The sequence below is a fragment of the Kogia breviceps genome, chromosome X, assembly GCF_026419965.1.
Source record: "Kogia breviceps isolate mKogBre1 chromosome X, mKogBre1 haplotype 1, whole genome shotgun sequence".
NCBI classification, from domain to species: domain Eukaryota; kingdom Metazoa; phylum Chordata; class Mammalia; order Artiodactyla; family Physeteridae; genus Kogia; species Kogia breviceps.
In genome coordinates this window covers 19,319,735-19,347,011 of record NC_081330.1, presented here as the reverse complement: position 1 = coordinate 19,347,011, position 27,277 = coordinate 19,319,735, and the positions used below count along the sequence as shown (strand labels likewise).

Here is a 27,277-nt window from a genome sequence, read left to right as displayed (position 1 = left end):
GGGAAAAGCCTCCACTTTCCTTAGCTCCTCGGAGAGGAAGAGGCAGCCTTCCTGGGTGCCTCCTGAGTGTGGGCCTCAGGGCTGTTCCTTCCACGCTGGCTGGCCCCCACCTTAAAATCCAGACTCTGAAAACTGCCCCCAGACAATTACCTTTTGGTAATTGGTACCGCCAAGGCTCTGGTAGTTTTGCTGCCCAAAGCAGGCACTCACCAATCCTACCTGCCTGTATCTTCTGCAGCTCACCTGCCCAATCCCGTCCCTTCCTGTAGGATGCCATTACTCTCGCTCAGGCACCTGGGGACAGCCAAGGAGTCAGGGGGCTCCCCACTGTGGCCCCAGGAATCCTGAGAAGCTCTGGGCTCCATCCAGTCTCCCAGCCCCAGAACTTCCTGCTGGCAGCAGCAGGGTGGCATGGTGGCCCCCAGGCCTCCCACAGACTGAGCAAGAGGGCCTGGGAATGGGCTGTTCCCAGAGTGCACCCAGAGGAAGGGGACTCAGGAGGCCAGAGAGCAGTGACACCCTTGTTGCTGTGAGGGTGGTGAGGAGTGGGGGGCTTCAAGAGACGCAGGCTCCTCATTCAGCCTCAGTAAAGCTCTGGAACGATCCATGATGGACAGTATCTCCCCTCTACAGCCCCCCTTCACTTTCCAGACCTGTACCCTTGAGTCTTCAACTGTGCTACAGAGACAGGACCTGGAGAAATAACTACGAACATTTCAATGCCTAGTGGATACCAGACCCTGTGCTAAAACACTTTATATTTTTTCACTAGCTCATTTAATCTTCCTTCAACCCTGTGAGCTAGGGATAATACCTTCCACTTTACAGATAAGAATGTGGGTGCTGACCTGTCCAAGGTAGTAAGTGGTGAAGGGAAATTTGTCTTACTTCAAGTCTAGGCTCTTTCTATGATATTATACCGTCTTTCCAGCTGGTTCCAGGCTCCAGGACTTCTCCCCTTGCAGGGATTGTGGGTTTGCTCCAGCCAGTCCCCCTGACCCATGGAGGCTTGGCCAAGAGGCCACTCAATATCCGGGAGGTCAGACAGGGACATTCTTCCCTGAATGGGACACCCCTGACCAGATCTTCCAGGAAACCCAAGTGGCTGACAGAAGAAGTGTCAGCTCGGGGCCAAAGGAGTCCCTGAGATGTCCTTGGCTTGGACAATAGCTAGGAACCACACAGCCAGCTGGACTCCGCAGCTCAGCCTTTGGGGGCTGTAGGATCCTGTCACTGGGACCCCCAGCACCACCCTTCCCCCAATATCGGAGCATTTGCTCAGGGCCCCGATTCAGCCTGAGGACTGGCTCTGGCTGAGGTCAGTGTGGCTGAGAACTGTCTCAGCAGGGTCCTTCGGCCAGAGAGACCAAGGCCAAATGCTCCTCTGAGCACCGCCGCCTGGGGTGGTGCTAGGGAGGGAGGCCCAGGCCGGAACAGCTGGAGAAGCCCACCCCCCAAGTGTAGCTGACTGCCGCCCAGCCTGTGTACATGCGGGGCCGGGATGGAGGGCTTGGGGACATGCTGAGAGCACCCTGGAAAGCAAGGCTTAGCTTCTCCTGCAACTTTGAGCAGCACATGCAGAGAGGGGTCAGTGATGATTCTGTTATAGCATCTGAGGGGACAGAGTTGCTGCCTTAACTTATAGAGACCTCCCTCCACTCACCATGCGTCATCCCCTCACCGGGAAGGGCCTTGCTCCCTCTGGAAGGGCTGGCCTAGGCCCCACTGGTTTCACACCTAGTGCTGACTCCATGACTGCCCATGTCCCTAAGGGCTGGAGCTGCAGCAGCAAGACTGAGACGTGAACGCCAGAGATTGCCCTAGATTAGCAGCTCCCAAACGCTGGTTCACATCTGACTGAATGAAATCCGTTGGCACCGTGTTAAAGTATAGATTCCTGGGGCACCAGCCTGGACTTTCTGATCTACTAGGTCTGGGGGCAAGGCCCAGGAATTTATTTTTTTTAATATCCATAGTTGATTCTGATGTGCCTCCAGGTCTTTCTCCCCCCTCCACCCCCAGGCTTCCTGATAAACCCTAAGATCTGCAACTACCTTTCCTGAGCCATGCCTTCAAAATTAGTGGCCTAGTTAACATGGAATCCAGCCTGGTGAAGTGGATCCTTTCCTAGGATAAATGAAACTGTTCCAGTCATACCAAACGTCCTGTGCTGTGCGTCTGAAACTAGTAGTCAAGAGCCTCTTAACCATGAGAGGCAAATGAAGAACTAATTCGGAGCATAAACAGCTCTGCACTATGAGGACCACTCTGGACGCAAGGTTGAGAATTCAATAGAAATTGCATGTCTGTTGTGCGCCCTCTGCTGGTAAAATTGGTGAAGGCTAGAAAGTGTTTACCGGTAGTTTTTTCTTTTTCTTTTCTTTTTAAAAAAACATCTTTATTGGAGTATAATTGCTTTACAATGGTGTATTAGTTTCTGCTTTATAACAAAGTGAGTCAGGGAAGCAGCCACATAGCACAGGGAGATCAGCTCAGTGCTTTGTGACCACCTGGGGGGAATAGGGAGGGTGGGAGGCAGGGAGACGCAAGAGGGAAGAGATATGGGGATATATGCATATGTATACCGGTAGCTTTTCTAATGGGTGCTGACCATGTCCTGGCAAGGAAGCCCATACAGAAGGAGCTAATCCTGGTCCCAGTTTGGGCACTTAAGACACTGGGAACTAAAAAGGTTACTAATTAAAAAATATTGAAGTGGACTTCCCTGGTGGTGCAGTGGTTTAAGAATCCGCCTGCCAATGCAGGGGACACAGGTTCGAGCCCTGGTCTGGGAAGATCCCACATGCCGCGGAGCAACGAAGCCCGTGCGCCACAACTACTGAGCCTGTGCTCTAGAGCCCGCAAGCCACAACTACTGAAGCCCACATGCCACAACTACTGAAGCCCATGCGCCTAGAGCCCGTGCTCTACAACAAGAGAAACCACTGCAATGAGAAGCCCGCACACCGCAACAAAGCCTGCTCGCCACAACTAGAGAAAGCCTGAGCGCAGCAACGAAGACTCAACACAGCCAAATAAATAAATAAATAATTTTTAAAAATATTGAAGTGTAATTGATATATAAAAACAACATATTGGGCTTCCTTGGTGGCGCAGTGGTTGAGAGTCCGCCTGCCGATGCAGGGGACGTGGGTTCGTGCCCTGGTCTGGGAAGATCCCACGTGCCGCGGAGCGGCTGGGCCCGTGAGCCATGGCCGCTGAGCCTGCGCGTCCGGAGCCTGTGCTCCGCAACGGGAGAGGCCACAACAGTGAGAGGCCCGTGTACCGCAAAAAAACCCACAAAAAACAAAAAACACCCCACAACATATTGACTTTATACAATTTGATGAGTTTGGACATATGCACACACCCCATGAAATCATCATCACAGTCAAGGTAATAAACATATCCATCACCTCCAAAAGTTTCTTTGTGCTCCACGCTTTTGTGTCAAGAACACTTAAAATTTGTTAAGAGGGTGGATCTCATGTTAATGGTTACTCTTCTGAGTAAGCTACCTTCACTAAATCACTGGGGCTTAACTCTCCTAAGGGAAATCTGCGACCCCTGGTGAGAACTCTGAGCCTGGCAGCAGAGAGGGAGGGGCGACATTGAGAAGCACCTCACCTGTCCAGGAAGATAGATTTTGAATCTATCCAAGGGAAGTAACCCTGGGAGCCTTAAGAGAGACCCCTGGGATCACAGGGAGAGTCCGCTAAGTCATGGCACAGTGAAATAGACAGAAATGGACTTCATGACCTGAGCTGACTCTGTGGTTGGTCCTTAGTCTCTTCTCCAGTAATAAAGTAAGTATTGTGACCGGCCTCATTTAACCTTTTTTTTAAACATCTTTATTGGAGTATAATTGCTTTACAATGGTGTGTTAGTTTCTGCTTTATCGCGTTTAAAGAATTGGAGGAAGCATCAGGTAAAAGCACGATAGGAAACCTGGCTTATCTGATTCTCACTCACCAATTCCAGGTGGAAATCCCGATGCTTCAGATAAGGGGGAAGTACACAGGTATAGTGGTCCTGCCTATCCTTCCAGGGGGATCATTCCATGGGAAGGATGATATCAGATCTAGCCTAATTTTCAATCTCTATACCTCCAACTCAAATAATGACAATTATTAATGGCAGCTAATCTTTATTGTTTACTCTGCACTGCTAAGTACTCGGTTATTTGCTTAACATGGACTATCATGCTTGAACCTCACAGTAAACTCTGAGACACAGAATGATCAAAGCAACTTGCCCAGACTCACACTGCTGCCCGGGGTCAGAGCAGGGGCCAACCCAGGTCTGTCTAACTGCAGAGCCAGAACCATAACGCTAACTTCTCTTATCTCTATTTCTTTCGAGCCTGGAAGGAAGCTGTGCTCCTGGGCCTGAGACTAATGGCTCTGCTCCTGCTGCATTCAGGACTAAGTAGTAGATTAGTTAGGAGTTTATATCCTAGATGCCAGGGCTTGATCTGGTGAAATCACTCTTAGCCCAGGGGTAGGTCCAGAACCTGGGAGTAGGGGCTGAGGAGGTACCTGAGGATCGAACTGTCCTCCTAGGAAGAGAGGGCAGGGCAGGGGAATGGAAAGGCTAGGAATGGGCTGGCTCTAACAGTTGGAACTTTAAAAAAGAGATACTTTAGAAGAGCATCTTGCACCATTTGAGAGATGGGAAGAAATGACCTTTATGAACCTTTCCAGTTTGCCATTCATATGGACAACACCGAGAATAGTGTGATTGTGCGCTAGCTTTTTTCGATGGCCGTACACATTTTAAGCCAGCTATGATGATAATGACGTTTTAGGCCTTTGGATAAGGGTTGCTTCCTTGTCTGCAGATCAGAAGTCAGCTTTGAAATTGTGCAGATCTTCCACTAGAGAAAATGCTCAGATTTGCCCGAAGCTGGGGCAGGGAGGATGGCGCTTCTGAGTCAGTACTTCCTGATACCATTTTATTTTCAGAATAAGTAACCTGTTTGTTCCTCTGTAAAATGGGATTGAAAATCATCTTTACAGGATTTTTTGAAGATTTAAATAAGATAGCATGTGAAATGTGGTGTACGGGTAAACATTTGTATATTTTATTCAATTCCCCTAATATAAAGGGCATTAGGAAGACACAAAAATGGAAGACTATTCAGGCTTTTCCAGATGATTCCGTTTTTAAAATAAAGCAGTATTGAATAAATTCTTCTCTTAAATTATTCAGAACTGAGGTAATTTGACCACAAAGCCACTTGAAAGTTACTGAGATAACTAAATCAAGTTTTTAAAATAATTAATTAATTTGTGGCTGCATTGGGTCTTCGTTGCTGCATGTGGGCTTTCTCTAGTTGTGGTGAGCAGGGGTTACTCTTCATTACAGTGCATGGGCTTCTCATTGTGGTGGCTTCTCTTGTTGTGGAGCACGGGCTCTAGGTGCGCAGGCTTCACTAGTTATGGCACCCAGGCTCAGTAGTTGTGGCTCACGGGCTCTAGAGCGCAGGCTCAGTAGCTGTGGTGCACGGGCTGAGTTGCTCTGTGGCATGTGGGATCTTCCCGGACCACAGCTCGAACCCGTGTCTCCTGCACTGGCAGGCGGATTCTTAACCACTGTGCCACCAGGGAAGTCCCTTAATCAACTTTTAAAATCACTTCAAACTGTGGTCTTTAGGACATTCAAGTCAATCAGTAAATAGACAACTGGTTAAATAGCCTAATTTTCTAAGCTTGAGATATTTATTGATTTACCCAAGGATTCTTATGCTTTGAGGCTCTGAAGATTTGCTAGATAGAAATACCCCATTCTGTTCTCAACATTTTATCAAGAAAGAGAAACTCGTACAACTTCAAACGTTCCTTCTGTTCTATGTTATAATTAATCTACTCAGGTAGATATACTGGAGAAAATGGAGGACAGGAAAGGAGATAAGGGGCAAACGGAGCAATTCCCAGGTTGAATGAAAACATCCCTAACTTCTGAGAAAAGCAAGTACTTTTTAATCATTTCAAAGTCCTACTAAAGGAAAGGCCACTTTACTGCTGGTATTTACAATTACACTTTTTCATAAAATTACTGGTATTAGATAAGCTGAGATTCCTGGAAATGAATTCCTGGTAATAATCATCAAAAATTTTCCTGTAAAGATGGGATTCTCTCAGCACAAAAGGAATGTTTTGCCCCAAAGCAAATAGGATTCTGTACTCATTTTTAACAAGGCAGTGTCTTTTCATTGTCTTGACAGGAAAAGCCAGAACTACCCTCATTTCCGACATTAGACAATTATACCACGTGTAATGGAAGCATTGTGATAAGATGTCATCCACCCTGCAGTCTGGAGGAATGTACTGCAGGCCATCTGAACTACAAGCCAAAGTTACAGATAACCACAGGGCTGACAGATTGCCTCTCAAGCTGTCAATGAGAAGATTCCACTGATGTGTAGTTCCCAGGGTCTCCTTCCAGCAATGAAGGCAATCACGGAGCAGCAGGTATAGCACTAATGTTAGTAGTACTAGGGTGAGCAATAGCATTTATCGAGCGCCTTTTTGTCAGGCCACTGCCAAATTTTATATATATATATATATATATACATACATACTTTTCACTGATGAGGAACCTGAGGCATGACAGTTTAGGTAACTCACCCGAGGCTACACAGCTGGCTAGGTTCAAACCCACGATTTAAACCTAGGACTGTCTGTCTTATTTCAAGCCTGAATTCCCTTCATACCACCATATATCCCCAGTGGTATCGATAAACAGATATTTTTCAGTATGAAGGATTAAAAACAGTAGAAGAGGGGCACAGTAGCCTCTCCAAGTTGCTTGACGACAGCAAGATTTTCCACATGGTCGAATACCAAAGTGAGGCCATGAAAGGATCTCAAAATCAGAGAAACGAGGTGTGTGAATATGAGTATGAGGTGAACCATGCTGTGATCAAGTACAAGGCAGTGTAATTTAGGAGAAATACCCTAATAGTATTTATAAGAGACAGTTATGACTCAAATGAACCTAGGAGCTTTCATACACGTTCCCTAAAAATAGAAGTCTGGTGGGCTTGAGACACCGAAAGCTAACGGTATGCCTACCTTTAGTACTCTGTGCTTCAACCATAATTCTCAAGAAAGACATACTGGGTTAAGAAAAGAAAGTTAACGGAAATGATTGTGAAAGTGGTGTTGGAAGGTAGGAATGAAAAATAGGGAGGAGGTTGGTGGGAAAGTAAATTGATACAGCCACTATGGAGAACAGTATGGAGGTTCCTTGAAAAACTAAAAATAGAATTACCATATGACCCAACAATCCCACTAGTGGGCATATACCCTGAGACAACCATAATTCAAAAAGAGTCATGTACCACAATGTTCATTGCAGCTCTATTTACAATAGCCAGGACATGGAAGCAACCTAAGCATCCACCAACAGATGAATGGATAAAGAAGATGTGGCACATACCTACAATGGAATATTACTCAGCCATAAAAGGAAATGAAACTGAGTTATTTGTAGTGAGGTGGATGGACCTAGAGTCTGTCATATGGAGTGAAGTAAGTCAGAAAGAGGAAAACAAATACCATATGCTAACACATATATATGGAAGCTAAAAAAAAAATGGTTCTGATGAACCTAGGGGCAGGACAGGAATAAAGACGCAGATGTAGAGAATGGACTTGAGGACATGGGGAGGGGGAAGGGTAAGCTGGGAGGAAGTGAGAGAGTAGCATGGACATATATACACTACCAAATGTAAAATAGACAGCTAAGGGGAAGCAGCCGCATAGCACAGGGAGATCAGCTCCGTGCTTTGTGACCACCTAGAGGGGTGGGATAGGGAGGGTGGGAGGGAGACATAAGAGGGAAGAGATATGGGGCTATACGTATACGTATAGCTGATTCACTTTGCTATACAGCAGAAACTAACACAACATTGTAAAGCAATTATACTCCAATAAATATGTTTACAAAAAAAGAAAAATGGGGGGAGACTAGGGTCATTCTATCTGAATAAAATGAAGGTAGAAATAAATTCAGGAAGTTTAGTAATAGATTAACAATAATAGTAACAAAGATGACTTACATTCCTGGGTGTCAGTCACTGTTCTAAGTGCTATATACATGTATTAACTCGTTTAATTCCTCAACCCTATGAGTAGGTGCTGTTATTTGCATTTTATAAATGAGGAAACCGAAGCACAGAGCTCAGAGTGAAATATCTAGTTGCTGGCAGGGCAGGAACTCCAACCTAGGTAGTCTGCTGCAGGCCCTGGGCTCTTAGTCACCCCACCAAACTGCCCCTTTAAGGTACAGGGAGGCTTTACTGTGCAGTTTGGGATCAAAGCTCATAATCTTAGTATCAAGGAAAATCTCTTGAAGCTGTTTAAGCAGGAAGTAAACTTTACAGACTAAGAAACTCCTTAATAGATAAAAATTGGTTGAAAATAGTAATAGTTTCAAGAAAAGTAGGCAAATGTGTAGATTTGATAAGCATGAGTTACAGAGAGAAGCTAGACATAACTTCAATAAGAGTCTGAGGTCTCTTGAGTTTGAAACAATGTAAAGTGACCATATACTCCAACACAAATTACTGGTCTCTTCCAGTTATGTATTTCTTATACTTTACGACCACAATCATGAGCATACAAGTTTCTCCTGATATAATTTCCAAAACTATGAAAATGGATATTGCTAGCCTCCAGTTTCATACTCCATCTTACAAATGATTCATGAATGTGAATGAAATGTCTAGAAGTTCATCTTAGTCAACACTTGCACCCAACTATTTTTTATTTCCCAGTTCAGAAAATCTGACTGATGATTATTCTAGGTCAGCATTCTCCACACTGTATCTTATGGAGATTAACATTTAGAAGTTATTAAGTATTGGGGGTGAAATTCCAGAGTCAAATAAATGTCTGCTAATTTTTTTCTTAGAGAACCATAAACCACATGTACCATGAAAAAATCCCACAATAAACAATCTATTTAACTGTAACCCTGCATTTCCTAAATTTATTTGACCATGGCACTGTTATTAGGCAGATCATTTACAAATTATGGACAACAACTCTAGATCTATCTAGATCCCTTCTTTTGAAGAAATGGAAGAGTATTACTTTTACAAGAGTACATGTAGTGGGCTTCCCTGGTGGCACAGTAGTTAAGAATCCACCTGCCAATGCAGGGGACACGGGTTCAAGCCCTGGTCTGGGAAGATCCCACATGCCGCGGAGCAACTAAGCCCGTGCGCCACAACTACTGAGCCTGTGGCTCTAGAGCCCTTGAGCCACTACTACTGAGCCCACGTGCCACAACTACTGAAGCCCACGTGCCTAGAGCCAGTGCTCCACAACAAGAAAAGCCACCGCAGCGAGAAGCCCGCGCACCACAATGAAGAGTAGCCCCCGCTCGCCGCAACTAGAGAAAGCCCGTTTACATCAACAAAGACCTAACGCAGCCGAAAATAAATAAATAATTTTTTTTTAAAAAAGAGTACACGTAGAGAGTTAACCATGACTAGGAATAATTGGGGTATTTCATTCTCTCAATGTATAAAAACTCTGTTTCTGCTATTGGAGGGAGTGGATGTGACATTCTGAATTCACTTTCTTCTAAGAACAAATTATAAGTGATGTTTAGGTATAACAAAAATACAATAATAAGATCCAGGAACTCCAGAACTAGTTAGTACTCACATTTTACAAATAGGGTATCTGAGGTCAAGGATACTGCCACTTCCCTGGTGTTCTTCTCACATCACTAGCCACGCCTCAGTCTCCTCTGCTGATTCCTTCTCATCTCTCTAACTGCCTATTGTTGGAATGCCCCAGGGCTCTATCTGTGGACCTTGTCCATTCTCTACCTCTACTCTATCCCTTGGAGATCTCATACCATCTTGTGACTGAAAAAAAATTTAAATGTTGACAGCCTGGACCTCTCCCCTAAACTCCAAGCTCACACATGAGAATGTCCATGACATCCCCACTTGGATATCTAATAGGCATCTCAAATTCAAACGTGTCCCAAAGGAAAGTCCTCATCTTCCCTCCCAAATCTGCTCTTTTAGTCTTCTCCACCTCAGTAAATATCAACATTATCTTCCCAGGTGCTTAGGCTAATGACTGTGGTGTCCCCTACAACACTTTTTCTCTCACACCTCACATCCAACAAATTCTGTTGGCTCAACTTTCACGATATAGCCCTAGTTGAACCACTTATAAACGTACACTCTTACCATCCTACTCCAAACCCCTGTTATCTCCTACCTGGATTATTACAATAGCTTCCTAGCTGATCTCCCTGATTCTGTCCTTGGTCCCCTGTGTCTTATTCTCAAGTCAGCAGCTAGAGTGATCCTGTTCACTGTACTGAAGAATTTTTGTTTTCCACTGAGGTATAAAACACTCCTGTATTCATCTGGAGAGGGTGTGGAGAAAAGGGAACCCTCCTACACTGTTGGTGCGAATGTAAAGTGGTGCAGCCAGTATGGAGATTCCTTAAAAAACTAAAAATAGAGTTACCATATGATCCAGCAATCCCACTCCTGGGCATATATCTGGAGAAAACTCTAACTCAAAAAGATACATGCACCCCAGTGTTCATTGCAGCACAATTTACAATAGCGAAGACATGGAAGCAACCTAAATGTTTACTGACATATGAATGGATAAAGATGATGTGGGATACACACACACACACACACACACACACACACACACACACACACACACACACACACACACAATGGGATACTACTCAGCCATAAAAAAGAATGAAATAATGCCATCTGAAGCAACATGGATGGACCCTGAGATTATCTTACTAACAGAAGTCAGAGAAAGACAAATATCATACTATATCACTTATATGTGGAATCTAAAAAAATGATACAAATGAACTTATTTCCAAAACAGAAATAGGGTTTCCCTGGTGGTGCAGTGGTCAAGAATCCGCCTGCCAATGCAGGGGACATGGGTTTGAGCCCTGATCCGGGGAGATCCCACATGCTGCAGAGCACCTAAGCCCTGTGCATCACAACTACTGAGCCTGCACTCTAGAGCCCACGCGCCACAACTACTGAAGCCCACGTGCCTAGAGCCCACGCTCCGCAACGAGAAGCCACCGCAATGAGAAGCCCGCACACCGCAATGAAGAGTAGCCCCTGCTTGCCGCAACTAGAAAAAGCCTGCACGAAGCGTGAAGACTGAACGAAGACCCAACACAGCCCAAAATTAAAATAAATAAAAATTTAAAAGATTAAATTAAATTTAAAAAACAAAACAGAAGCAGACTCACAGACACAGAAAACAGACTTCTGGTTACCAAAAGGGAAAGGGGGAAGGGGTGAATTCGAGATTAACAGATACACACTACTATATATAAAATAGACACACAAGGATTTACTGTATAGCACAGGGTACTATATTCAACATCTTGTAATAACTTAGAAAATAAGTATATATGTATGTATAACTGAATCACTTTGCTGTACACCTGAAACATTGTAAATCAACTATACTTCAATAAAAAATAAAAATTAAAAAATAAAAAACACAAACACTCCTTTGTTCAAAATCCACTAATGGCTTCCTCTCCCAGAATAAAAGCCAAATCTTCACAATTGCCTGTAAGGCTCTATACTACATGGTCCACATTACCTCTCAGGCTTCATCTCCTACTACTGTCCCCCCTCTCCCCAACTCTACTGCAGACCCATCAATCTTGTTGCTGTTCCTTGAGCCAGGCATGATCCTACTTCAGGGCCCTTCTTTTTCTTCCTCTCATTATGCTAGCTGTAGATTTTTATTAGGTTTAGGTTAGGTTAAGGAGGTTTCCTTCATATTCCTAGTTTGCTAAGCTTTTGTCTGTTCTTGGTTTTTTTTGGTAGAAGATTCACATGCCATAGAATTAACCATTCTAAAGTGAACAATTCAGTTGCATTTAGTACATTCACAATGTTGTGCAACCATCCTCTCTGCCTAGTTCCTCAACACTGTCGTCACCCTGAAAAGAAAAACCTGTACCCATTAAGCAGTCGCTTCCCATAGCCCCTGGCAAACACCAATCTGCTTTCTTTCTGTCTCTATAATTTGCCTATTCTGTATACTCCATATAAATGTAATTATACAGTATGTGACCTGTGATTTTTTTTCACCTAGCATCATGTTTTTGAGGTCCATCCACATTGTGGCATGTTATCTTCATTCCTTTTCATGGCTAGATAACAACAGTACATTTTATGAATATACTACGATTTATTTATCCCTTCATCTGTTTATGACATTTAGGCTGTTTCCCTCTTTTGGCTATTGTGAATAGTGCTATGAACATGCACGTACAAGTATCTGAGTCCCTGCTTTCGAGGCTTTTGGATACATACCTTGGGGTGGAATTGCTGGGTCATGTGGTAATTGTTTAACTTTTTGAGCAACCACCAAACTGTTTTTCACAGTGGCTGAACCATTTTGCATTACCATCAGCAATGAATGAGGATTCCAACTCTCCCTTCAGGGCTTTTGCCTCTGCTGTTCTCTCTTTGGAATGGTTTTCTGATAGATACCCAAGTGGCTCACTTCCTTATCTCCAGGTCTTTAACTCAGTTGTCATCCTGTCATGGAGGCCTATTTGGATAACCAAATTTAACACTGCAACCTCCCAAGTACCAATCCATACTCACTATCATCCTTCCGTACTTAATTTTTCTCGAGTATTGATCAGCATCTAACATACTATATACCTTTCTTATTTTCTATTGTCTATCTTCCAACACTGAAAAATAAACTCCACAGGGGCAGAGATTTCAGTCTGTTTTGCCAGCACCTAGAATAGTGTCAGGCACATAGTAAGCGCTCAACAAATATTTACTAAACAAATAAATGAGGTCCAAAGAGGTGTTCTGGCAAAGTTTGACAAAACAGAGTAAGAAACAGTCTTCGTAGTTCAGAGGTTATTTTTCTAATAATGGTGATGGATTGAAACTGAGCCAATCACACTTTTTATTCAGCTGTAACCAAGAAGCATGCATGTGTAAGATGGCTATTTCTAAATCAGGTGAAAGGACTATTTAGAATAGCCTGAAAGTAAAGAGATCAGACTGTCAAGCTAAAACTCATTAGCACCAATTAAAACTCAACTAACTGCCTATAATAAGCAAGCTTAGTACTGACTGAGATGTTTTATTTAAATGAAGTAAAAAAAATGATGCTACGGGACACAGAATTTTAAGAGCATTATACTTTAAGAAAATGAACCTAATATATACTGTAAGAAATAGAACCCTATGGAAGAACACAAAGGTGCACCCCTGCCTAAAATATTCCTATAGCAAGAATGTGGTTTCTCGTATTTGTGAACTATGACAGAGGCAGAGAAAATATCTGTATATAAAAAGAGAAGCTATGTTAAAACCACAAAGAAGTTATTTCTGGGCAAAAGTTTAAAGCTTGGTGCAATTAATACTGATGAATTGTTCACCTTAAAATGGTAAATTTTATGTTATATATTTTTACCACAATTTTTGAAAAGTAAAGAAAAATGGATAGAAAGATGGTGAACGAAAAAACATCTTAGAGACAGATATGGAAGTAAAGACGAAATATCACCAAGTCCACTACTAAGAAACAAGCAACTTTTGGAAATTTTGGAAAATCATTTACAGCAGAAATCAGCCTGGAAAATTAAAACTACTAAATTCAACTCTTTTGACTATGAGTTACAAGTAGACTACATAACAAGTGGTCCTTGAAATTGGCTTTCAATATGTTTCTGCTATAAGCTGAATATTCGTTCCCCCCTCCCCCCAGCCAAATTCAAATGTTGAAACCTAATCCCCAATATGATGGTATTTGGAGGTGAGGTATCATTAGGCGATTAGGTCATGAGGGTGGAGCCCTCAAGAATGAGATTAATGCCCTTGTAAAAGAGACCACAGAGAACTCTCTTGCCCTTTCCACCATGTGAGGACACAGAGAGAAGACGACGATCATGACTTCCAGCCTCCAGAAAAATGAGGAATAAATTTCTATTGTTTATAAGCCACCCAATTCTGTTATAGCAGACCAAACGGACTAAGTTGCAAAGTCCAATTCAAGAAGTTCTAATGTTAAGAGGAAAAAAACCACTCATGATTGGGCCAAACAACTTCTGAGCCTGCCCACCTTAATGGTTATTAGGATTACAAAGGGACTCTTGCCACCCTTTAGAGTTCTAAAAATTAGTAAAGTATACATAGTGAGCTTTTAACTGTGCTGAAGGAAAAACCAGAAGATGGATTCAACAGATAATGCTCTTAGTCTGTAGGCCAAGTAATCAGGCTTCCATGTAAGAAGCAAAGCAATGCTCCTAGTTGTATGACAAAATCTACAGCTTTTATTCGAAGTTATTTATTAGAAAATAATTCCAGAGGCACTTTAACAATACAAATTTTATTAAAAAAATAAGTAATAACATCAAAACTGTTCAGCAAATCTATATTCAATGTAACCAAAATAAACAAACACCAAATAAAAAAAAATATACATCTATATATATATGGGCAAGAAACAAGTGCAGTTTTTGGTCCCAATATTTTCTGGATATATTATCTTTATCCAAAGGAGTTACATTAATGGCTAAGAAGACATTATGTGTTAGATGTACAGAAAATGTAACTTTAAAATTTGTTTTAAGATCTGTAGGAAGTGTTTTTTGCCAATTCTTTATGTCTCTGACCTCACAATCACTAAGATAATTTTAAGGATAGTCCCAAGATAGACAGAGGACATAATAATGTCTAATGGTCTAAACAATTACCAAATTAAGAAGCTACCAATAGGTAGCTACATAAAATCTGTGGAGAATGTAAGAATTTTGGGGGGAGTTATTAATGAAACAAAACAAACACAAAACAAGTTTTAAAGAAAAAAGAGAGGACATAACAAAATGGACGTAAATAAATTTGGTGAAGACAACATAAAACCAAGATAACAAAATTAAATTAGACTTAAAAAAATTGAATATTAGTATTGCTGAAAACTCCTTAACACTGGATAAAACTTTAAATGACAGAAAAAATAACTAACTTTAGAACTGTAACTTTAGAAATTTGTTTTCCAAAAACATGAAAATAACCTTGGTTCCCTACATAATCAGTTTTTATATTCCTTGGACTGCATGCATGCTAGAGAAAGATTAAAGGGCAGCAGCCAAAATGATTAAACTTCAACTTGGATGTTGAAGCACTGATTTGATGGGCTTTTTTCTTGGTCAGAATCAACCCATAAGTTTAAACTCAAGAACCAAAGCCCCGGCCTTCCCTGGTGGCACGGTGGTTGAGAGTCCGCCTGCTGATGCAGGGGACACAGGTTCGTGCCACAGTCCGGGGGGGATCCCGTATGCCGCGGAGCAGCTGGGCCCGTGGGCCATTGGGCCTGCCCTCTGGCCACTGGGCCTGTGCGTCCGGGGCCTGTGCTCCACAGTGGGAGAGGCCCCAGCGGTGAGAGATCCATGTACCACCACCAAAAAAAAAAAAAAAAAAAAAAAAGAACCAAAGCCCCCAATGGGAAGTTGTGCTCAATTTGGTGGGCCTTGAGGTCATCTCTGGCCACATTAGCATCAGTCTTATGGGAGGCCAGTCATGAAGAAACGGACTCTCCCTAAGATCTGATTTCTTAAGGCCACAACCTAGAGGAGGTCTCACAGTCAAACAATTCACATTCCTTGGAAAGAGAGAACAGGCATCAGATGTGTCCATCGAAGGGGGACACTGACCAGGAGTACCCTGGACTTTTTTGAAATGTCTGTGTTGCTTCTGCATCTGAAAAATATGAAAAATAGAACAATGACAGACAAGGAATGAGGAAAAAGACAGCTATCTGACCTAAAATTGTAAGACTTATAAGAAATTAACTAAGAAACCAGACAAAACAGACAAAAAAAGATGAACAGTCACATCTTTTGGAATGCAATATTTGGAAAGCAAGTACAGCAGAGAAAAACACAAATTATTTTAAGCAAAGCAAGAAAAGACCATAGCAAGAAAAGACCATAGCAACAAAAGTTATTTTTGAAGAGAGCCAACTGGAGAGAAAAGCATATGTTAAGATATGTTAACCTGACACAAAGATAAGGTGGAATAAGACTCTAGTGCCATCTGAAAGCTGAAAAGAGCTGAATAATGAGAACTAGTGTCATGAACTTGGCTGTTAAACCGCCTTCGTATGAGAAAACACTTCAGAACTTTGAACTTAGGAAACTGCCTTTGTGTAAGAAACACTTCAGAACTTTGAACTTAGGAAATTCCAACTTGTCTTGCACCAGGTTGCACGAGCTCCATAGAGCAGGAATCTATTTCAACAAGCAGCTTTAAAAACAAAAACAAAAACAAAATACTTTAATATTTTTCATTTCTATTAATGATACATTTAAAAAATGCAACAGTGCTAAATTCCATCAAAGAAAAATGCACTGAATGAATATTAAACTTACACAGAAGTGGGTCCAGAAGCTGAGATACTTCCAGGAACTGAAATTAGAAGAGTTTTACATTTAAAATAGAATATATGAGGAATGAAAAGGGGAAAGGGCAGAAGAGATAAATTAGGATTTTGGGATTAGCAGATACAAACTACTATATATAAAACAGATAAACAACAAGGTCCTACTGTATAGCACAGGGAACTATATTCAATATCTTGTAATAAACTAAAGTGGAAAAGAATCTGAAAAAGGATCTATGTATATGTGTATAACTGAATCACTTTGCTGTACACCAGAGACTAACACAACATTGTAAATCAACTACACTACAATAAAAAAATCTTCTTAAAGAATATATGAGGAATGAAAGTATCATTTTAATACATAAGAGCTGTATTGTGGCTGATCAAAAACACTGGAATAAGTATCAGAAATCCAAAATAACACCCTTATATACGTACCATTCTCTGTTATAACTTGGCAAGTATGAGTTTTACGTTGAATTAAGTGTTTAGCCATAAGATCTAAACCAGAAGAATCAGTTAGGAAATCACATTTAAGGCACACCAGAGTAATGCCCCTATGAAAAAAAGAAGACAGAAAGAAAAGGTTTTTATCTTTTATGAAAATCCATATACAAGTTCAATCATTATTTTTCCATGTAATAACTTGATTTGTTTTTTATGTGTCATGATCACCATCTGCAAATTGTTATATAAACCGATATATATGAAATGGTATAACCATGTCTCTAGAAAATGGCATAGCCATGTCTAAATTATGCTAGCATTTAGTGCTTCTATAAGCTGTTCCCTCTCATGCCGGTTTCCAAAAGATATGAGTGAAGAGAACTTAAAGCTCAGTCATGACTCCACTAACTTATATAACTTGTGCAAGGTACAATCTTTCCATGCCTTTGCCCATCTGCAAAGCAAGGCTACAATATTCATCCATTCAATACACATTTTCTGAGAACATAACCTTCGTTACATACTCTGTACTACTTACTAGGTCTTATGGATACACGAGTGAACAAAAAAGGACACACTCTGTGAAGCCTACAATCTAATGTCCTATTTAATTGACGATAAAATCAGAAAGGAAAGGAGGCCTTAAAAATAAATCATGCAAGGAGTTTCAAGATGGCGGAAGAGTAAGAAGTGGAGATCACCTTCCTCCCCACAAATGCATCAGAAATGCATCTACATGTGGAACAACTCCTACAGAACACCTACTGAATGCTGGCAGAAGACCTCAGACCTCCCCAAAGGCAAAAAACTCCCCCACGTACCTGGGTAGGACAAAAGAAAAAAGAAAAAAACAGAGACAAAAGAATAGGGACGGGACCTGCACCAGTGGGAGGGAGCTGTGAAGGAGGAAAGGTGTCCACACACTAGAAGCCCCTTCATGGGCGGAGACTGCGGGTGGCAGAGGGGGGAAGCTTCGGAGCCGCGGAGGAGAGCGCAGCCACAGGGGTGCGGAGGGCAAAGCGGAGAGATTCCCGCACGGAGGATCCCTGCCGACCGGCACTCACCAGCCCGAGAGGCTCGTCTGCTCACCCGCCAGGACGGGCGGGGGCTGGGAGCTGAGGCTTGGGCTTCGGTCGGATCGCAGGGAGAGGACTGGGGTTGGCTGCATGAACACAGCCTGAAGGGGGCTAGTGCGCCACAGCTAGCCGGGAGGCAGTCTGGGAAAAAGTCTAGAGCTGTCTCTTTTTGAATTATGGTTTTCTCAGGGTATATGCCCAGTAGTGGGATTGCTGGGTCGTATGGTAGTTCTATTTTTAGTTTTTTAAGGAGCCTTCATACTGTTCTCCATGGTGGCTGTGTCAATTTACATTCCCACCAACAATTCAAGAGGGTTCCCTTTCAGAGCCCATATTCTTAAATGTGACATGACCACCTTGCCACCTTAACCCAGGTTATCTTATTAAATCAGTGTTAACTACTGCAATAGTCTTAACCAGTCTATGTGCCTCATGTAGCTACAACTCACCTTGTATACCCCTCCAAATTGATCTTCTTTCAGTACCCCTGATTCTACACAAAACCCCAATGGCTTTCCCCACATCCGCAAATTAAAATTAAGTCCAAATTCCCCAGCCTTTTTGAAGAATTCCACAATCTGGATCTCAGCTCAAAACTATTTCCCCAGACTCTGAACTTAATGCTATGTTATATGAACTTCATGCTCCATTCAAACTGTACTACTTGTCATTCATTGTGTAGGTCTTCTGCTTGTTTCCTGTCTGCATTTTTATTCATGCTACTTCTTCCAACTAAAATGCCCCGTGCCTCTTCTTATAAGTAGAAACCTTTCTTTCTTTTGAAATCAGTAACTCTCATTGCACTTATTACAAACCTCCTTGCATTAATTTCTGTAGTTATTTATGTTCACACCTTACTGTAAATGGTACATTCCTTGAAGGTTGGTACCAAGCCTTCTTCATCACTGTCATCTTTATAGGACTTGCTACATTGTGTTATACATAATAGATGTAAAATAAATAGTTAAGGAATGAACACTGCATTTAAAAAATATTAATTACAAAATTTATTGTTTTGTAAAATTACAAGTATGAAAACTCCCATACACAGAAAATAACCAATTTTCTGTTAAATTTGAGATTCACCCAAGGTGAATCTCAGATCTTTAAAGTCATACAAGAACCAAGCACACAACTGTGTTTGACAATAGTGAGGTAAAAATCAAATTAAATTCTCATCTTTACAAGTCCTTTTCATTACTATAAAAATTTTTAGTACAGGTTAATACCTAAATAGTTTATTAGAATCTTCTAATGCCTTGAATTTAGTAATATTTTAAAAACAGCACTAATATATTTTAAAAATGGAATCAAACTTTCCTCTGCCTATGAGCTATTTGTCTATCATCCACATATTCCACATATGTCACTTTCAATATTAATTTACTCAACAAATATTTATGGAATGCCTATCATGAGCCAGGCACTATTCAATGCCCAGCAACTGTCTGGCATAGCTCAGCATCTGAACTACACACATTCTAGTGAGAAGATAGAGACAATTAACAAGAGGGTGAAATATACAATATACAATACACATTGAACAGTAAAAAGCTGCCATGAAGTAAAAACGAAGCAAGAAAGGGAGACAGGGAGTGCTTGGGGTGGGGGCCGGGGAAAGGATGCTACTTTAAATGGGGCGGTCCAGGAAAAGCTCACTCACTGGAGGAGAGACCTAAAGGGGCTACCTAAAGGTAGCTACCATGGGAGCTAGCTACCCATGCAGATATCTGGGGAAGAGGAAATGAGGCAAAAGGAAGAATAAATACAAAGGTCCTGAGACACAGCATCCCCTCTTCTACTTCTCCACTAACCCAAAGCATCAAAACAAGTATTGGCAAAACTTAAGTCTATGTCTTAGCCTCCTGCTACAAAGATCTTGACACTGGTATTTCAAATAGCAATGAGAACATGAACAAAATAATTAAACAAAGGAATATGGAGTGAAAAGGAATTAGAACAATGTGAAAAAAATGGTGCTTAGTGGATTCTGAGCTAAGTGTGTGTGGTATAACCAAAATGAATTATCAATCCCTTTAGAAATTTTCATAACAATTCCTCTGAACAGTAAACAACTTATGTACTTTTACTTCAAAAATAAAAAAGCCCCAAGGATTATGAAGGCTATATATTGATCACAACCAAAGTAGTGTTAGTCACTTTACTAGGTGACTTAAAAGTCTTTTAAATTTTCAAATATTGCTGGAGAGCCTTATTTTTTAAATTTTATAATGCAAATTCATGAAAGTTTCACCTTAATGCCTGACATCACTGAAACAAGTTTAGCTAGAGAATATAGGCAATCCCCTCTTTGAGCTAAGGATATAAAGTACAGAACTCTATTATGTCTAGTAGCAATCACTTCATTTTCCAAATTAGGCACTCCAGCATCAGGTTAAAAAGCTACTATAATTTTTCAATAGAGAGAATGAAAAAAGATCGAGTAGTTACCTGAGAGTTCCAGAATGCTTCTTAAAAATATAAAACCGTTTAGTTGGCTGGCTGCTATGAGAGCTGGAGAGACAAAAGACAAATGAGATTTTATTATACAATAAGTCATTAATTAATTTTATGACCAGTTTTCAAGCCTATGCTTAGTTTCTTAGTTTTGAATAAAAGACCATGATTTAAATTATAAAACTCTATTAGCATGTTTAATTCAAGATTTTTATCTTACGTTTCATTTTCCCTGTGTTTTCAAACAACATATTTCCCTGAGAACAATCTTAAATGATCATACCTCACCATTACAAAAAAAAAAAACCTTTAGAGTTAAAAATGCAAAGAGCATCATATTAATTTTTTCAACTGTTAAGAGTTGAGAACAACTTAAAAGGTATTGGCTAATAATGTATTTTGCTATAATATAGACTGTTATGAATAATAATTATTACTTTCTAATCTTGATACACTTAGCCCAGGGGACCAATCTGAATGATCCTGGAAGTAAATGCTTCTTGGGCTAAATGACATTACTTACCATCAGTAAAATGAAACATTTAAAGAATCTTTTGCAATTACTAGGAGAGCTTTTAAAGAACGCGAATTAAAAGCAGAGCTCATGAGTTAAAACAATACTTTCTCCATGCACAGAACAGAAAACCACTAACCAAGTTTTGCAGCCAACGCTAATAGCTTTTATACCCCCTTTTAAACTGATAAGGAAAGCTTTCCTGTATTAGAAAGTCAGGCAGAATTAGCTGGGATTACTGTAGCACAGTATTACTCAAACTGTGGTCCATAGACCAGCAGCATCCGTATCACCTGGGAGCTTATTAGGAATACAAAGTCTCAGCTCCCACTCCAGACCTACTAAATTAATCTCTGGTGGTCGTGGAGCCCAGAAATCAGTTTCAACAAGTTTTTCAGATGATTCTTATGCAAGATAAAGTTTGAAAAGTACTAGCCCTAGCTTGCACTGACAGACCCAAACCAGAGAACACATCAAGTCAATGGTTACCCTTAGACACACAGTAACTATCATCAGCATACCATGTATACGTGGGAAAAGAATGGCTACCTATAATCCCAAGAAAAAATCCTCAGAATAGGTGCTATGGTGAATACAAAGAACTGCTCTCTCAAGTAGGTAAGACAGACACATATTTAATATGAGGCAGAATAGCTGAGCAGTACAGAACTCAAAGAAACAACTGATTCCTACGAGTGGCTGTGGTGATCAGATACTTCACAGAAGGTAAAATGAAAGGGAAGGAGAAGGGCATTCCAAAGAATAAGGAAAAGTCACTTTAGATATTGAATATGGGACAAACTATACATTGGGGAAGATTAATTAATCTGGGAGGCTTGACTTCTGTATAATTACAGAGTTGGTATGGGCTGAGAATAAAGATACTCAACCTCTGAGAAAAATGAAGCTTCTGTATGTACAGAGCTTAATCCTATGACAAAAGTCCACATGGGTCGAAGTGAGGGTATCCAATTAACGGGGAGGTACTTGAGGCAACCAGGGAAGCAAGGCACCAATGAAGTAGGGGAAACACAGAGAGAGCTTCAAGGCCCTCAGAAGAGTAGAAGTGGAAGATTTCAGTTCTATATGCGGCTAACGATGAGTAAGCAATCAGTGTGCATGATGACAATGCAGTGCAGGGTTGGGGCTAACTGGAAATTAGAAAAAGGCTATGAAGGAAGCCTGGAGACAATTGGAAATATTTTGGGATAGAATGGGGTTAGAGGTCCTACAGGACAGTTGAGGAGCCTATGGTAAATGGGAAAGGAGAGGACAGAATGATCCATGGGTTTAAGAAACACCAAAGATAATTTCCAATTTAATCTCTTGGAAATTAGGGACAGAATTAAAGCCCCATTGGGGCAGCCATGTGTTTGGCACAGAATAAGAGACCAGAAATCTCCCCAGCAGTATACTGAGAGAAAGGCTGGCTGTGGTCTGGTTTGGAACAACTGAGGTATGGGTGCAGAACCACGGCAGTAGTTGTGAGGCACACTGGTAAATGACAAAAGATGGACTTTCAGGAAGCCATGATGAATGATGGCAGATCAAGTGAACTCCATAGGCTTCAGAAACTTAAAGTGTATTATTTCCAGGTGATGCTCCACATTTATGGAAATAATGCGTGGAGACAGACTGAGCTTAAAGGGTATTGGGGTGATAAGAGTTTGGATCCTAGACAGACAAAAATGTTTGACTTATTTGTGTCCCGTATAAATGCCAGTGAGTTAAAGGTGAAAATATCTATCAAACAGTTAGAGATGAAGAGTTGGATCTCAGGAGAACTCAGCATTGAAATTGGAGGATTTACAGTTGAAAGGTAAAAGATAAAACTCTGAGAGTGGTTGAAGTATCAAGAAAAGAAACATAAAGAGGCAAGAAGAGCTGAAGAAAAGAAAAGGTAATGAAATAGAGGAGTAGCAAACAAGAAAAAAATGGTGGTAATAGTTTAAGAGAAGTTGAGAGGAGTTTCAAAAGTGAGTGATCAAAAGTATCAAATACTCTAAAGAAGTCATGGAGGAGTAAGAATGAAAAGCAGTGAGTAACACTGAGTGATTAGGACATGACTGATAACCTTCAAAGGGGCAGCTTGAACTGATAGATGGGGGTGATACTCAAATTACAAAGGGTAAAGAAGTGACAAACAACATAGTAAAGAATACTCTTTACAAATGTTGACAGTAAAAGGAAGATATGAAAATATGCAAAGTAAAGGCAAATCTCCCTCATCCTAAAAAAATATATATACCTGAAAATATTTGCAGGCAGAAGGAATGTGGTAGAGAGAAAAAGATGAAATGAAGGTGCGTAAGATTATGGAGGAAAGGGAGGAGATGAGGGACAGGATTAACTTTGAAAAAGAGGACATATCTTTTTCTGAGATTAATGTTTGGATGAAGGAAAAAAAATGAGGTAGAAAGAGGTTAACCTTGGGAAAAATGAAAAGGATGACCTCTGAGTAATTAGTAGGCAAGGTTAACAACTGAGAGACTAGAATAAAGTCTTGAAGGTACTGAAAAGGATTTAAACATGTTGTAGATAAAAACAAAGAGGTATTTTTAAAAAGACAGGACCACATTAAAGTTAAAGATCAGGAATTCAGAGCTGACTGAACCAAGCACAGTTTGGTGGTCTAGAATTGAGCAAAGAGAAAGATCAAAAGGGATAAGAGAGTCAAGGATAGCAAGGTTAAGCATGATTGAAGATGTAAAGGATTCTAGAACAAAAAACAAAGCAACATTCAAAACAGATGAACTTGCGGGTGAAGTTGACTATACTATTGGATTGGTGATGCTGGACTAGAAAGAGGGGTCAAGACTGAAAGTCCTGGGGTAACGAGATTTCAAAACGAATGAATATTGTATATGATGAGGTAAAATTGGACGGTGGTAAAGAAGGGGGTATAACACCTCAGAGGTGGATGTGAAGTGCTGGCATTAAAGAAGTCAAGGCAACATGATGACAGGCTGATCATCAAGGGGAAAAAAAACCCCTAGAAGCTAAGTTCTGAAGGCATTAAAAAATGTGGGCAGGGCTTCCCTGGTGGCGCAGTGGTTGAGAATCCGCCTGCCGATGCAGGAGACACGGGTTCGTGCCCTGGTCCGGGAAGATCCCACATGCCGCGGAGCAACTAAGCCCGTGAGCCATGGCCGCTAGGCCTGCGCGTCCGGAGTCTGTGCTCCGCAACAGGAGAGGCCACAACAGTGAGAGGCCCGCATACCGCAAAAAAAAAAAAAAAAAAAAAATGTGGGCAAATCCTTGAAAGTGGTAGTTAGCTATGACCATAAAGTAATGTAGAGGTCTTGTTATGATTTGCAAGAAAACCACTTTTATTGGTTATACCTTATTTCTGACTGAAAATAAATGGAACTACCTCAATCTGAATAATCAACTTAGTATACTTATATCTGAATAATTTTTTTCTATTAACAAAATCTATCCCGAAGGCATACCGTACCAATGAGGTTCAAATGAAAGTAATGTGGGCTCTGAAGTCTTTCTCTAGCAATAGAGTACATGGCAGGTGCTCAAATAATGTAAACAGAATTGATATATGAAAAGAAATTCCAACAGTAGCGTCATTACCAGAATATCCCTGTACTCTCTCATTTCACATTCATCAAATGAATGCAAAGATAGATGGCTTGAAAGACAAATGGACGAACAGGTGGATGAGAGAGAGAGCGCGCAAGAGAGTGAGCATGTGGGTACCGATGATGTTCCTAGCGTCTTTGACAAAGCTGAAGTCTCTAAAAGTTGACTGCTTTGAAGTGGATAACACTCACGTGGTTACATGTATTTATTTGATAAATATTTTGGAAACATTTAAAATTTTATGGACCACTTTTTGAAAGACTTTGAAAAATAATTTCCCTAACAAACCTATTCTAATTTCTTTAGTCTAACTGTTCTTAAAATTTTTGTTCCACTAATTTCATGAGTTATTATGCTGGAAAACAGTATTGGGTAATATCCTAGAAGTTCCCTGTTGCTAGATCTTTTAAGATCCTTGATGTGACAAACTGGCTTTGTTTTCAAAAACCAAATATCTTGAATGGCAGTTTTGACTGGCAGTGTACATGTTTAACTCACCTCACCATATGATTTATAAAGGCTTTGTTACAGTTTGTTTTGTATCTGCAAAAATTACAGTGGATATATATTGAAAAGTGGCTTGCAAAATCTTTTATTTTGGAACGACACTCAATGCACTTGTGAACTCCCCGACGACACCTTATGGAGACAGAAAAAAAAATGATAAAAATATATTATAAAACAAAAAAATAAGGTAAAGCCTTATTAATGTTTTATTAATTGAAGCCAAGGTGTTTAAATTAAATCTTTAAATAGAGACTTATAATTTGAAAATTTGCTTGGAAACAACAAGCTAGAATAAGTAAAAAAGTCTAATACCAGTTAATGTTTCCTTGGAATAAAAAGGATCATGTTAACAATTCAACCATCACAAGATATAAGAATAAAATATAAGAGTAATGTAAAAGATGACAGTTATACAATAAACTCAGTAACTCAAGTTCTGTTCAGCAGTTGTAAAAAGTACCTTTTTATTATCTTCTTGGCCTTCATGCCAGATAAGTGATTATCATGTAAGTGTGCATATCTAGTGATATGCTAAGCTATATTAAAATAACCTTTAATATTTAATATTAAATTAGGATTGTACATCAGGAATAAAAGATATTACCTTAAGTTCTTCAAAGCTATGCTGATTTTATTCTTCCTGTTGCGCTCTTTCTTTTGCCTGTAATACGTTTTTGCTTTATATTCACATGCATCTCTACCTTGCTTACTTGCAGTGGACGTAGTTGCACGAGGCTTTCTTGTCTTATATTTATGTTCATTAGCTTTTGTAGGATTTGCAGCAGTTGTACTTGTAGACTTCAAAGGTGAGAGCTGAAGAGAAGAAGTGCCTGGAGTATTCGGGGAAGATGTAGTTGATACACCTGAATGAGGAGGTCCAACTGAAGCTCGAATAGTAACCTATAAAAATTAAGGCAATATATATTCTTAGAAAATTAAGCATCACATTAATATTAAAAAGATCACACATTATTCAGGCCATAATTGGTTTTTGACAAGGATGCCAAAACAATTCAGTGAGGGAAACAATAGTATTATCAACAAATGGTACTGGGACAACTGGATATCTACATGCAAAAGAATGAATTTGGACCCCTACCTCATACTAAATACAAAAATTAACTCAAAATGTATCAAAGACCAGACTGTAAGAGCTAAAACTATAAAACTCTTAGAAGAAAACATAGGAGTAAATCTTCATGACCTTGGGTTAGGCAATGATTTCTTAAATATGATACAGAAAGCACAAGCAACCAAATAAAGAATAGATAAATGGACTTGGTAAAAATTAAAACTTTTGTGCTTCGAAGGACACTATTAAGAAAGTTAAAAGATAACCACAGAAATGAGAGAAAATATTTGGAAATCATATCTCTAATAAGGGACTTGTATACAGAATATATAAAGAACTCTTACAACTCAATAAAAAGACAAATAACCCAATTAACAAATGGGCAAATGATCTGAATACAGACATTTCTTCAAAGAAGATATACACATGAAATAAGCACACGAAAAGATGCTCAACATCATTAGTCATTAAGGAAATGCAAATCAAAACTCCAGTAATGTATCACCTCAGACCAACTAAATGACTATAATGAAAAAGACAGGTAGCAGCACGTGTTGACAGGATGTGGAGAAATTGCAGCCCTCATATACTGCTGGTGGGAATGTACAGTGGTGCAGTTGCTTTGGAAAACAGTTTGGCAGTTCTTCAAAATGTTAAACGTAAGAGTTATTATATAATCCTAGGTGTTCCACTCCTAGCAACTCCAGTCAAGATAAATGTACACACAAAAACTTGTACATGAATTTTCATGAGAGCATTAGGCACTACAGCCAAAAAGTGGAAACAACCCAAATGCTCATCAACTTATGAGTGAATAAATAAAATATGGTATATCCGTACAATGGAATAATATTCAGCCATAAAAAAGAATAAAGTACTGATACACAAGTACTAATACACAGCCTTAAAAAGGAACAAAGTGGGGCTTCCCTGGTGGCGCAGTGGTTGAGAATCCGCCTGCCGATGCAGGGGACACGGGTTCGTGCCCCGGTCCGGGAAGATCCCACATATCGCAGAGCGGCTGGGCCCGTGAGCCATGGCCACTGAGCCTGCACGTCCGGAGCCTGTGCTCCGCAACGGGAGAGGCCACAACAGTGAGAGGCCCGCGTACCACCAAAAAAAAAAAAAAAAAAGGAACAAAGTACTG

General features: G+C 40.5%; 1 protein-coding gene across 3 annotated transcripts in view; it reads right to left on the bottom strand.

Annotated features, from left to right (window-relative positions):
• Nucleotides 1–14,395: 14,395 nt before the first annotated feature.
• The window catches only part of ZNF280C (zinc finger protein 280C), a 53,974-nt gene continuing 41,092 nt past the window's right edge, over nt 14,396–27,277 (bottom strand). For 2 of the 3 annotated variants that reach the window (XM_067024234.1, XM_067024235.1), the window contains exons 15-20: nt 25,663–25,958; nt 25,050–25,190; nt 20,438–20,500; nt 16,902–17,020; nt 16,450–16,486; nt 15,601–15,778 (exon numbers count right to left, since the gene is read on the bottom strand). In XM_067024234.1, coding sequence (XP_066880335.1) covers nt 15,673–15,778; nt 16,450–16,486; nt 16,902–17,020; nt 20,438–20,500; nt 25,050–25,190; nt 25,663–25,958 — 762 coding nt within the window. In that variant the 3' untranslated portion in view covers nt 15,601–15,672. Of the gene's footprint in view, nt 16,325–16,449; nt 16,487–16,901; nt 17,021–20,437; nt 20,501–25,049; nt 25,191–25,662; nt 25,959–27,277 lie in introns of all 3 variants that reach the window. The other variant, XM_059050947.2, reaches the window with a different exon arrangement.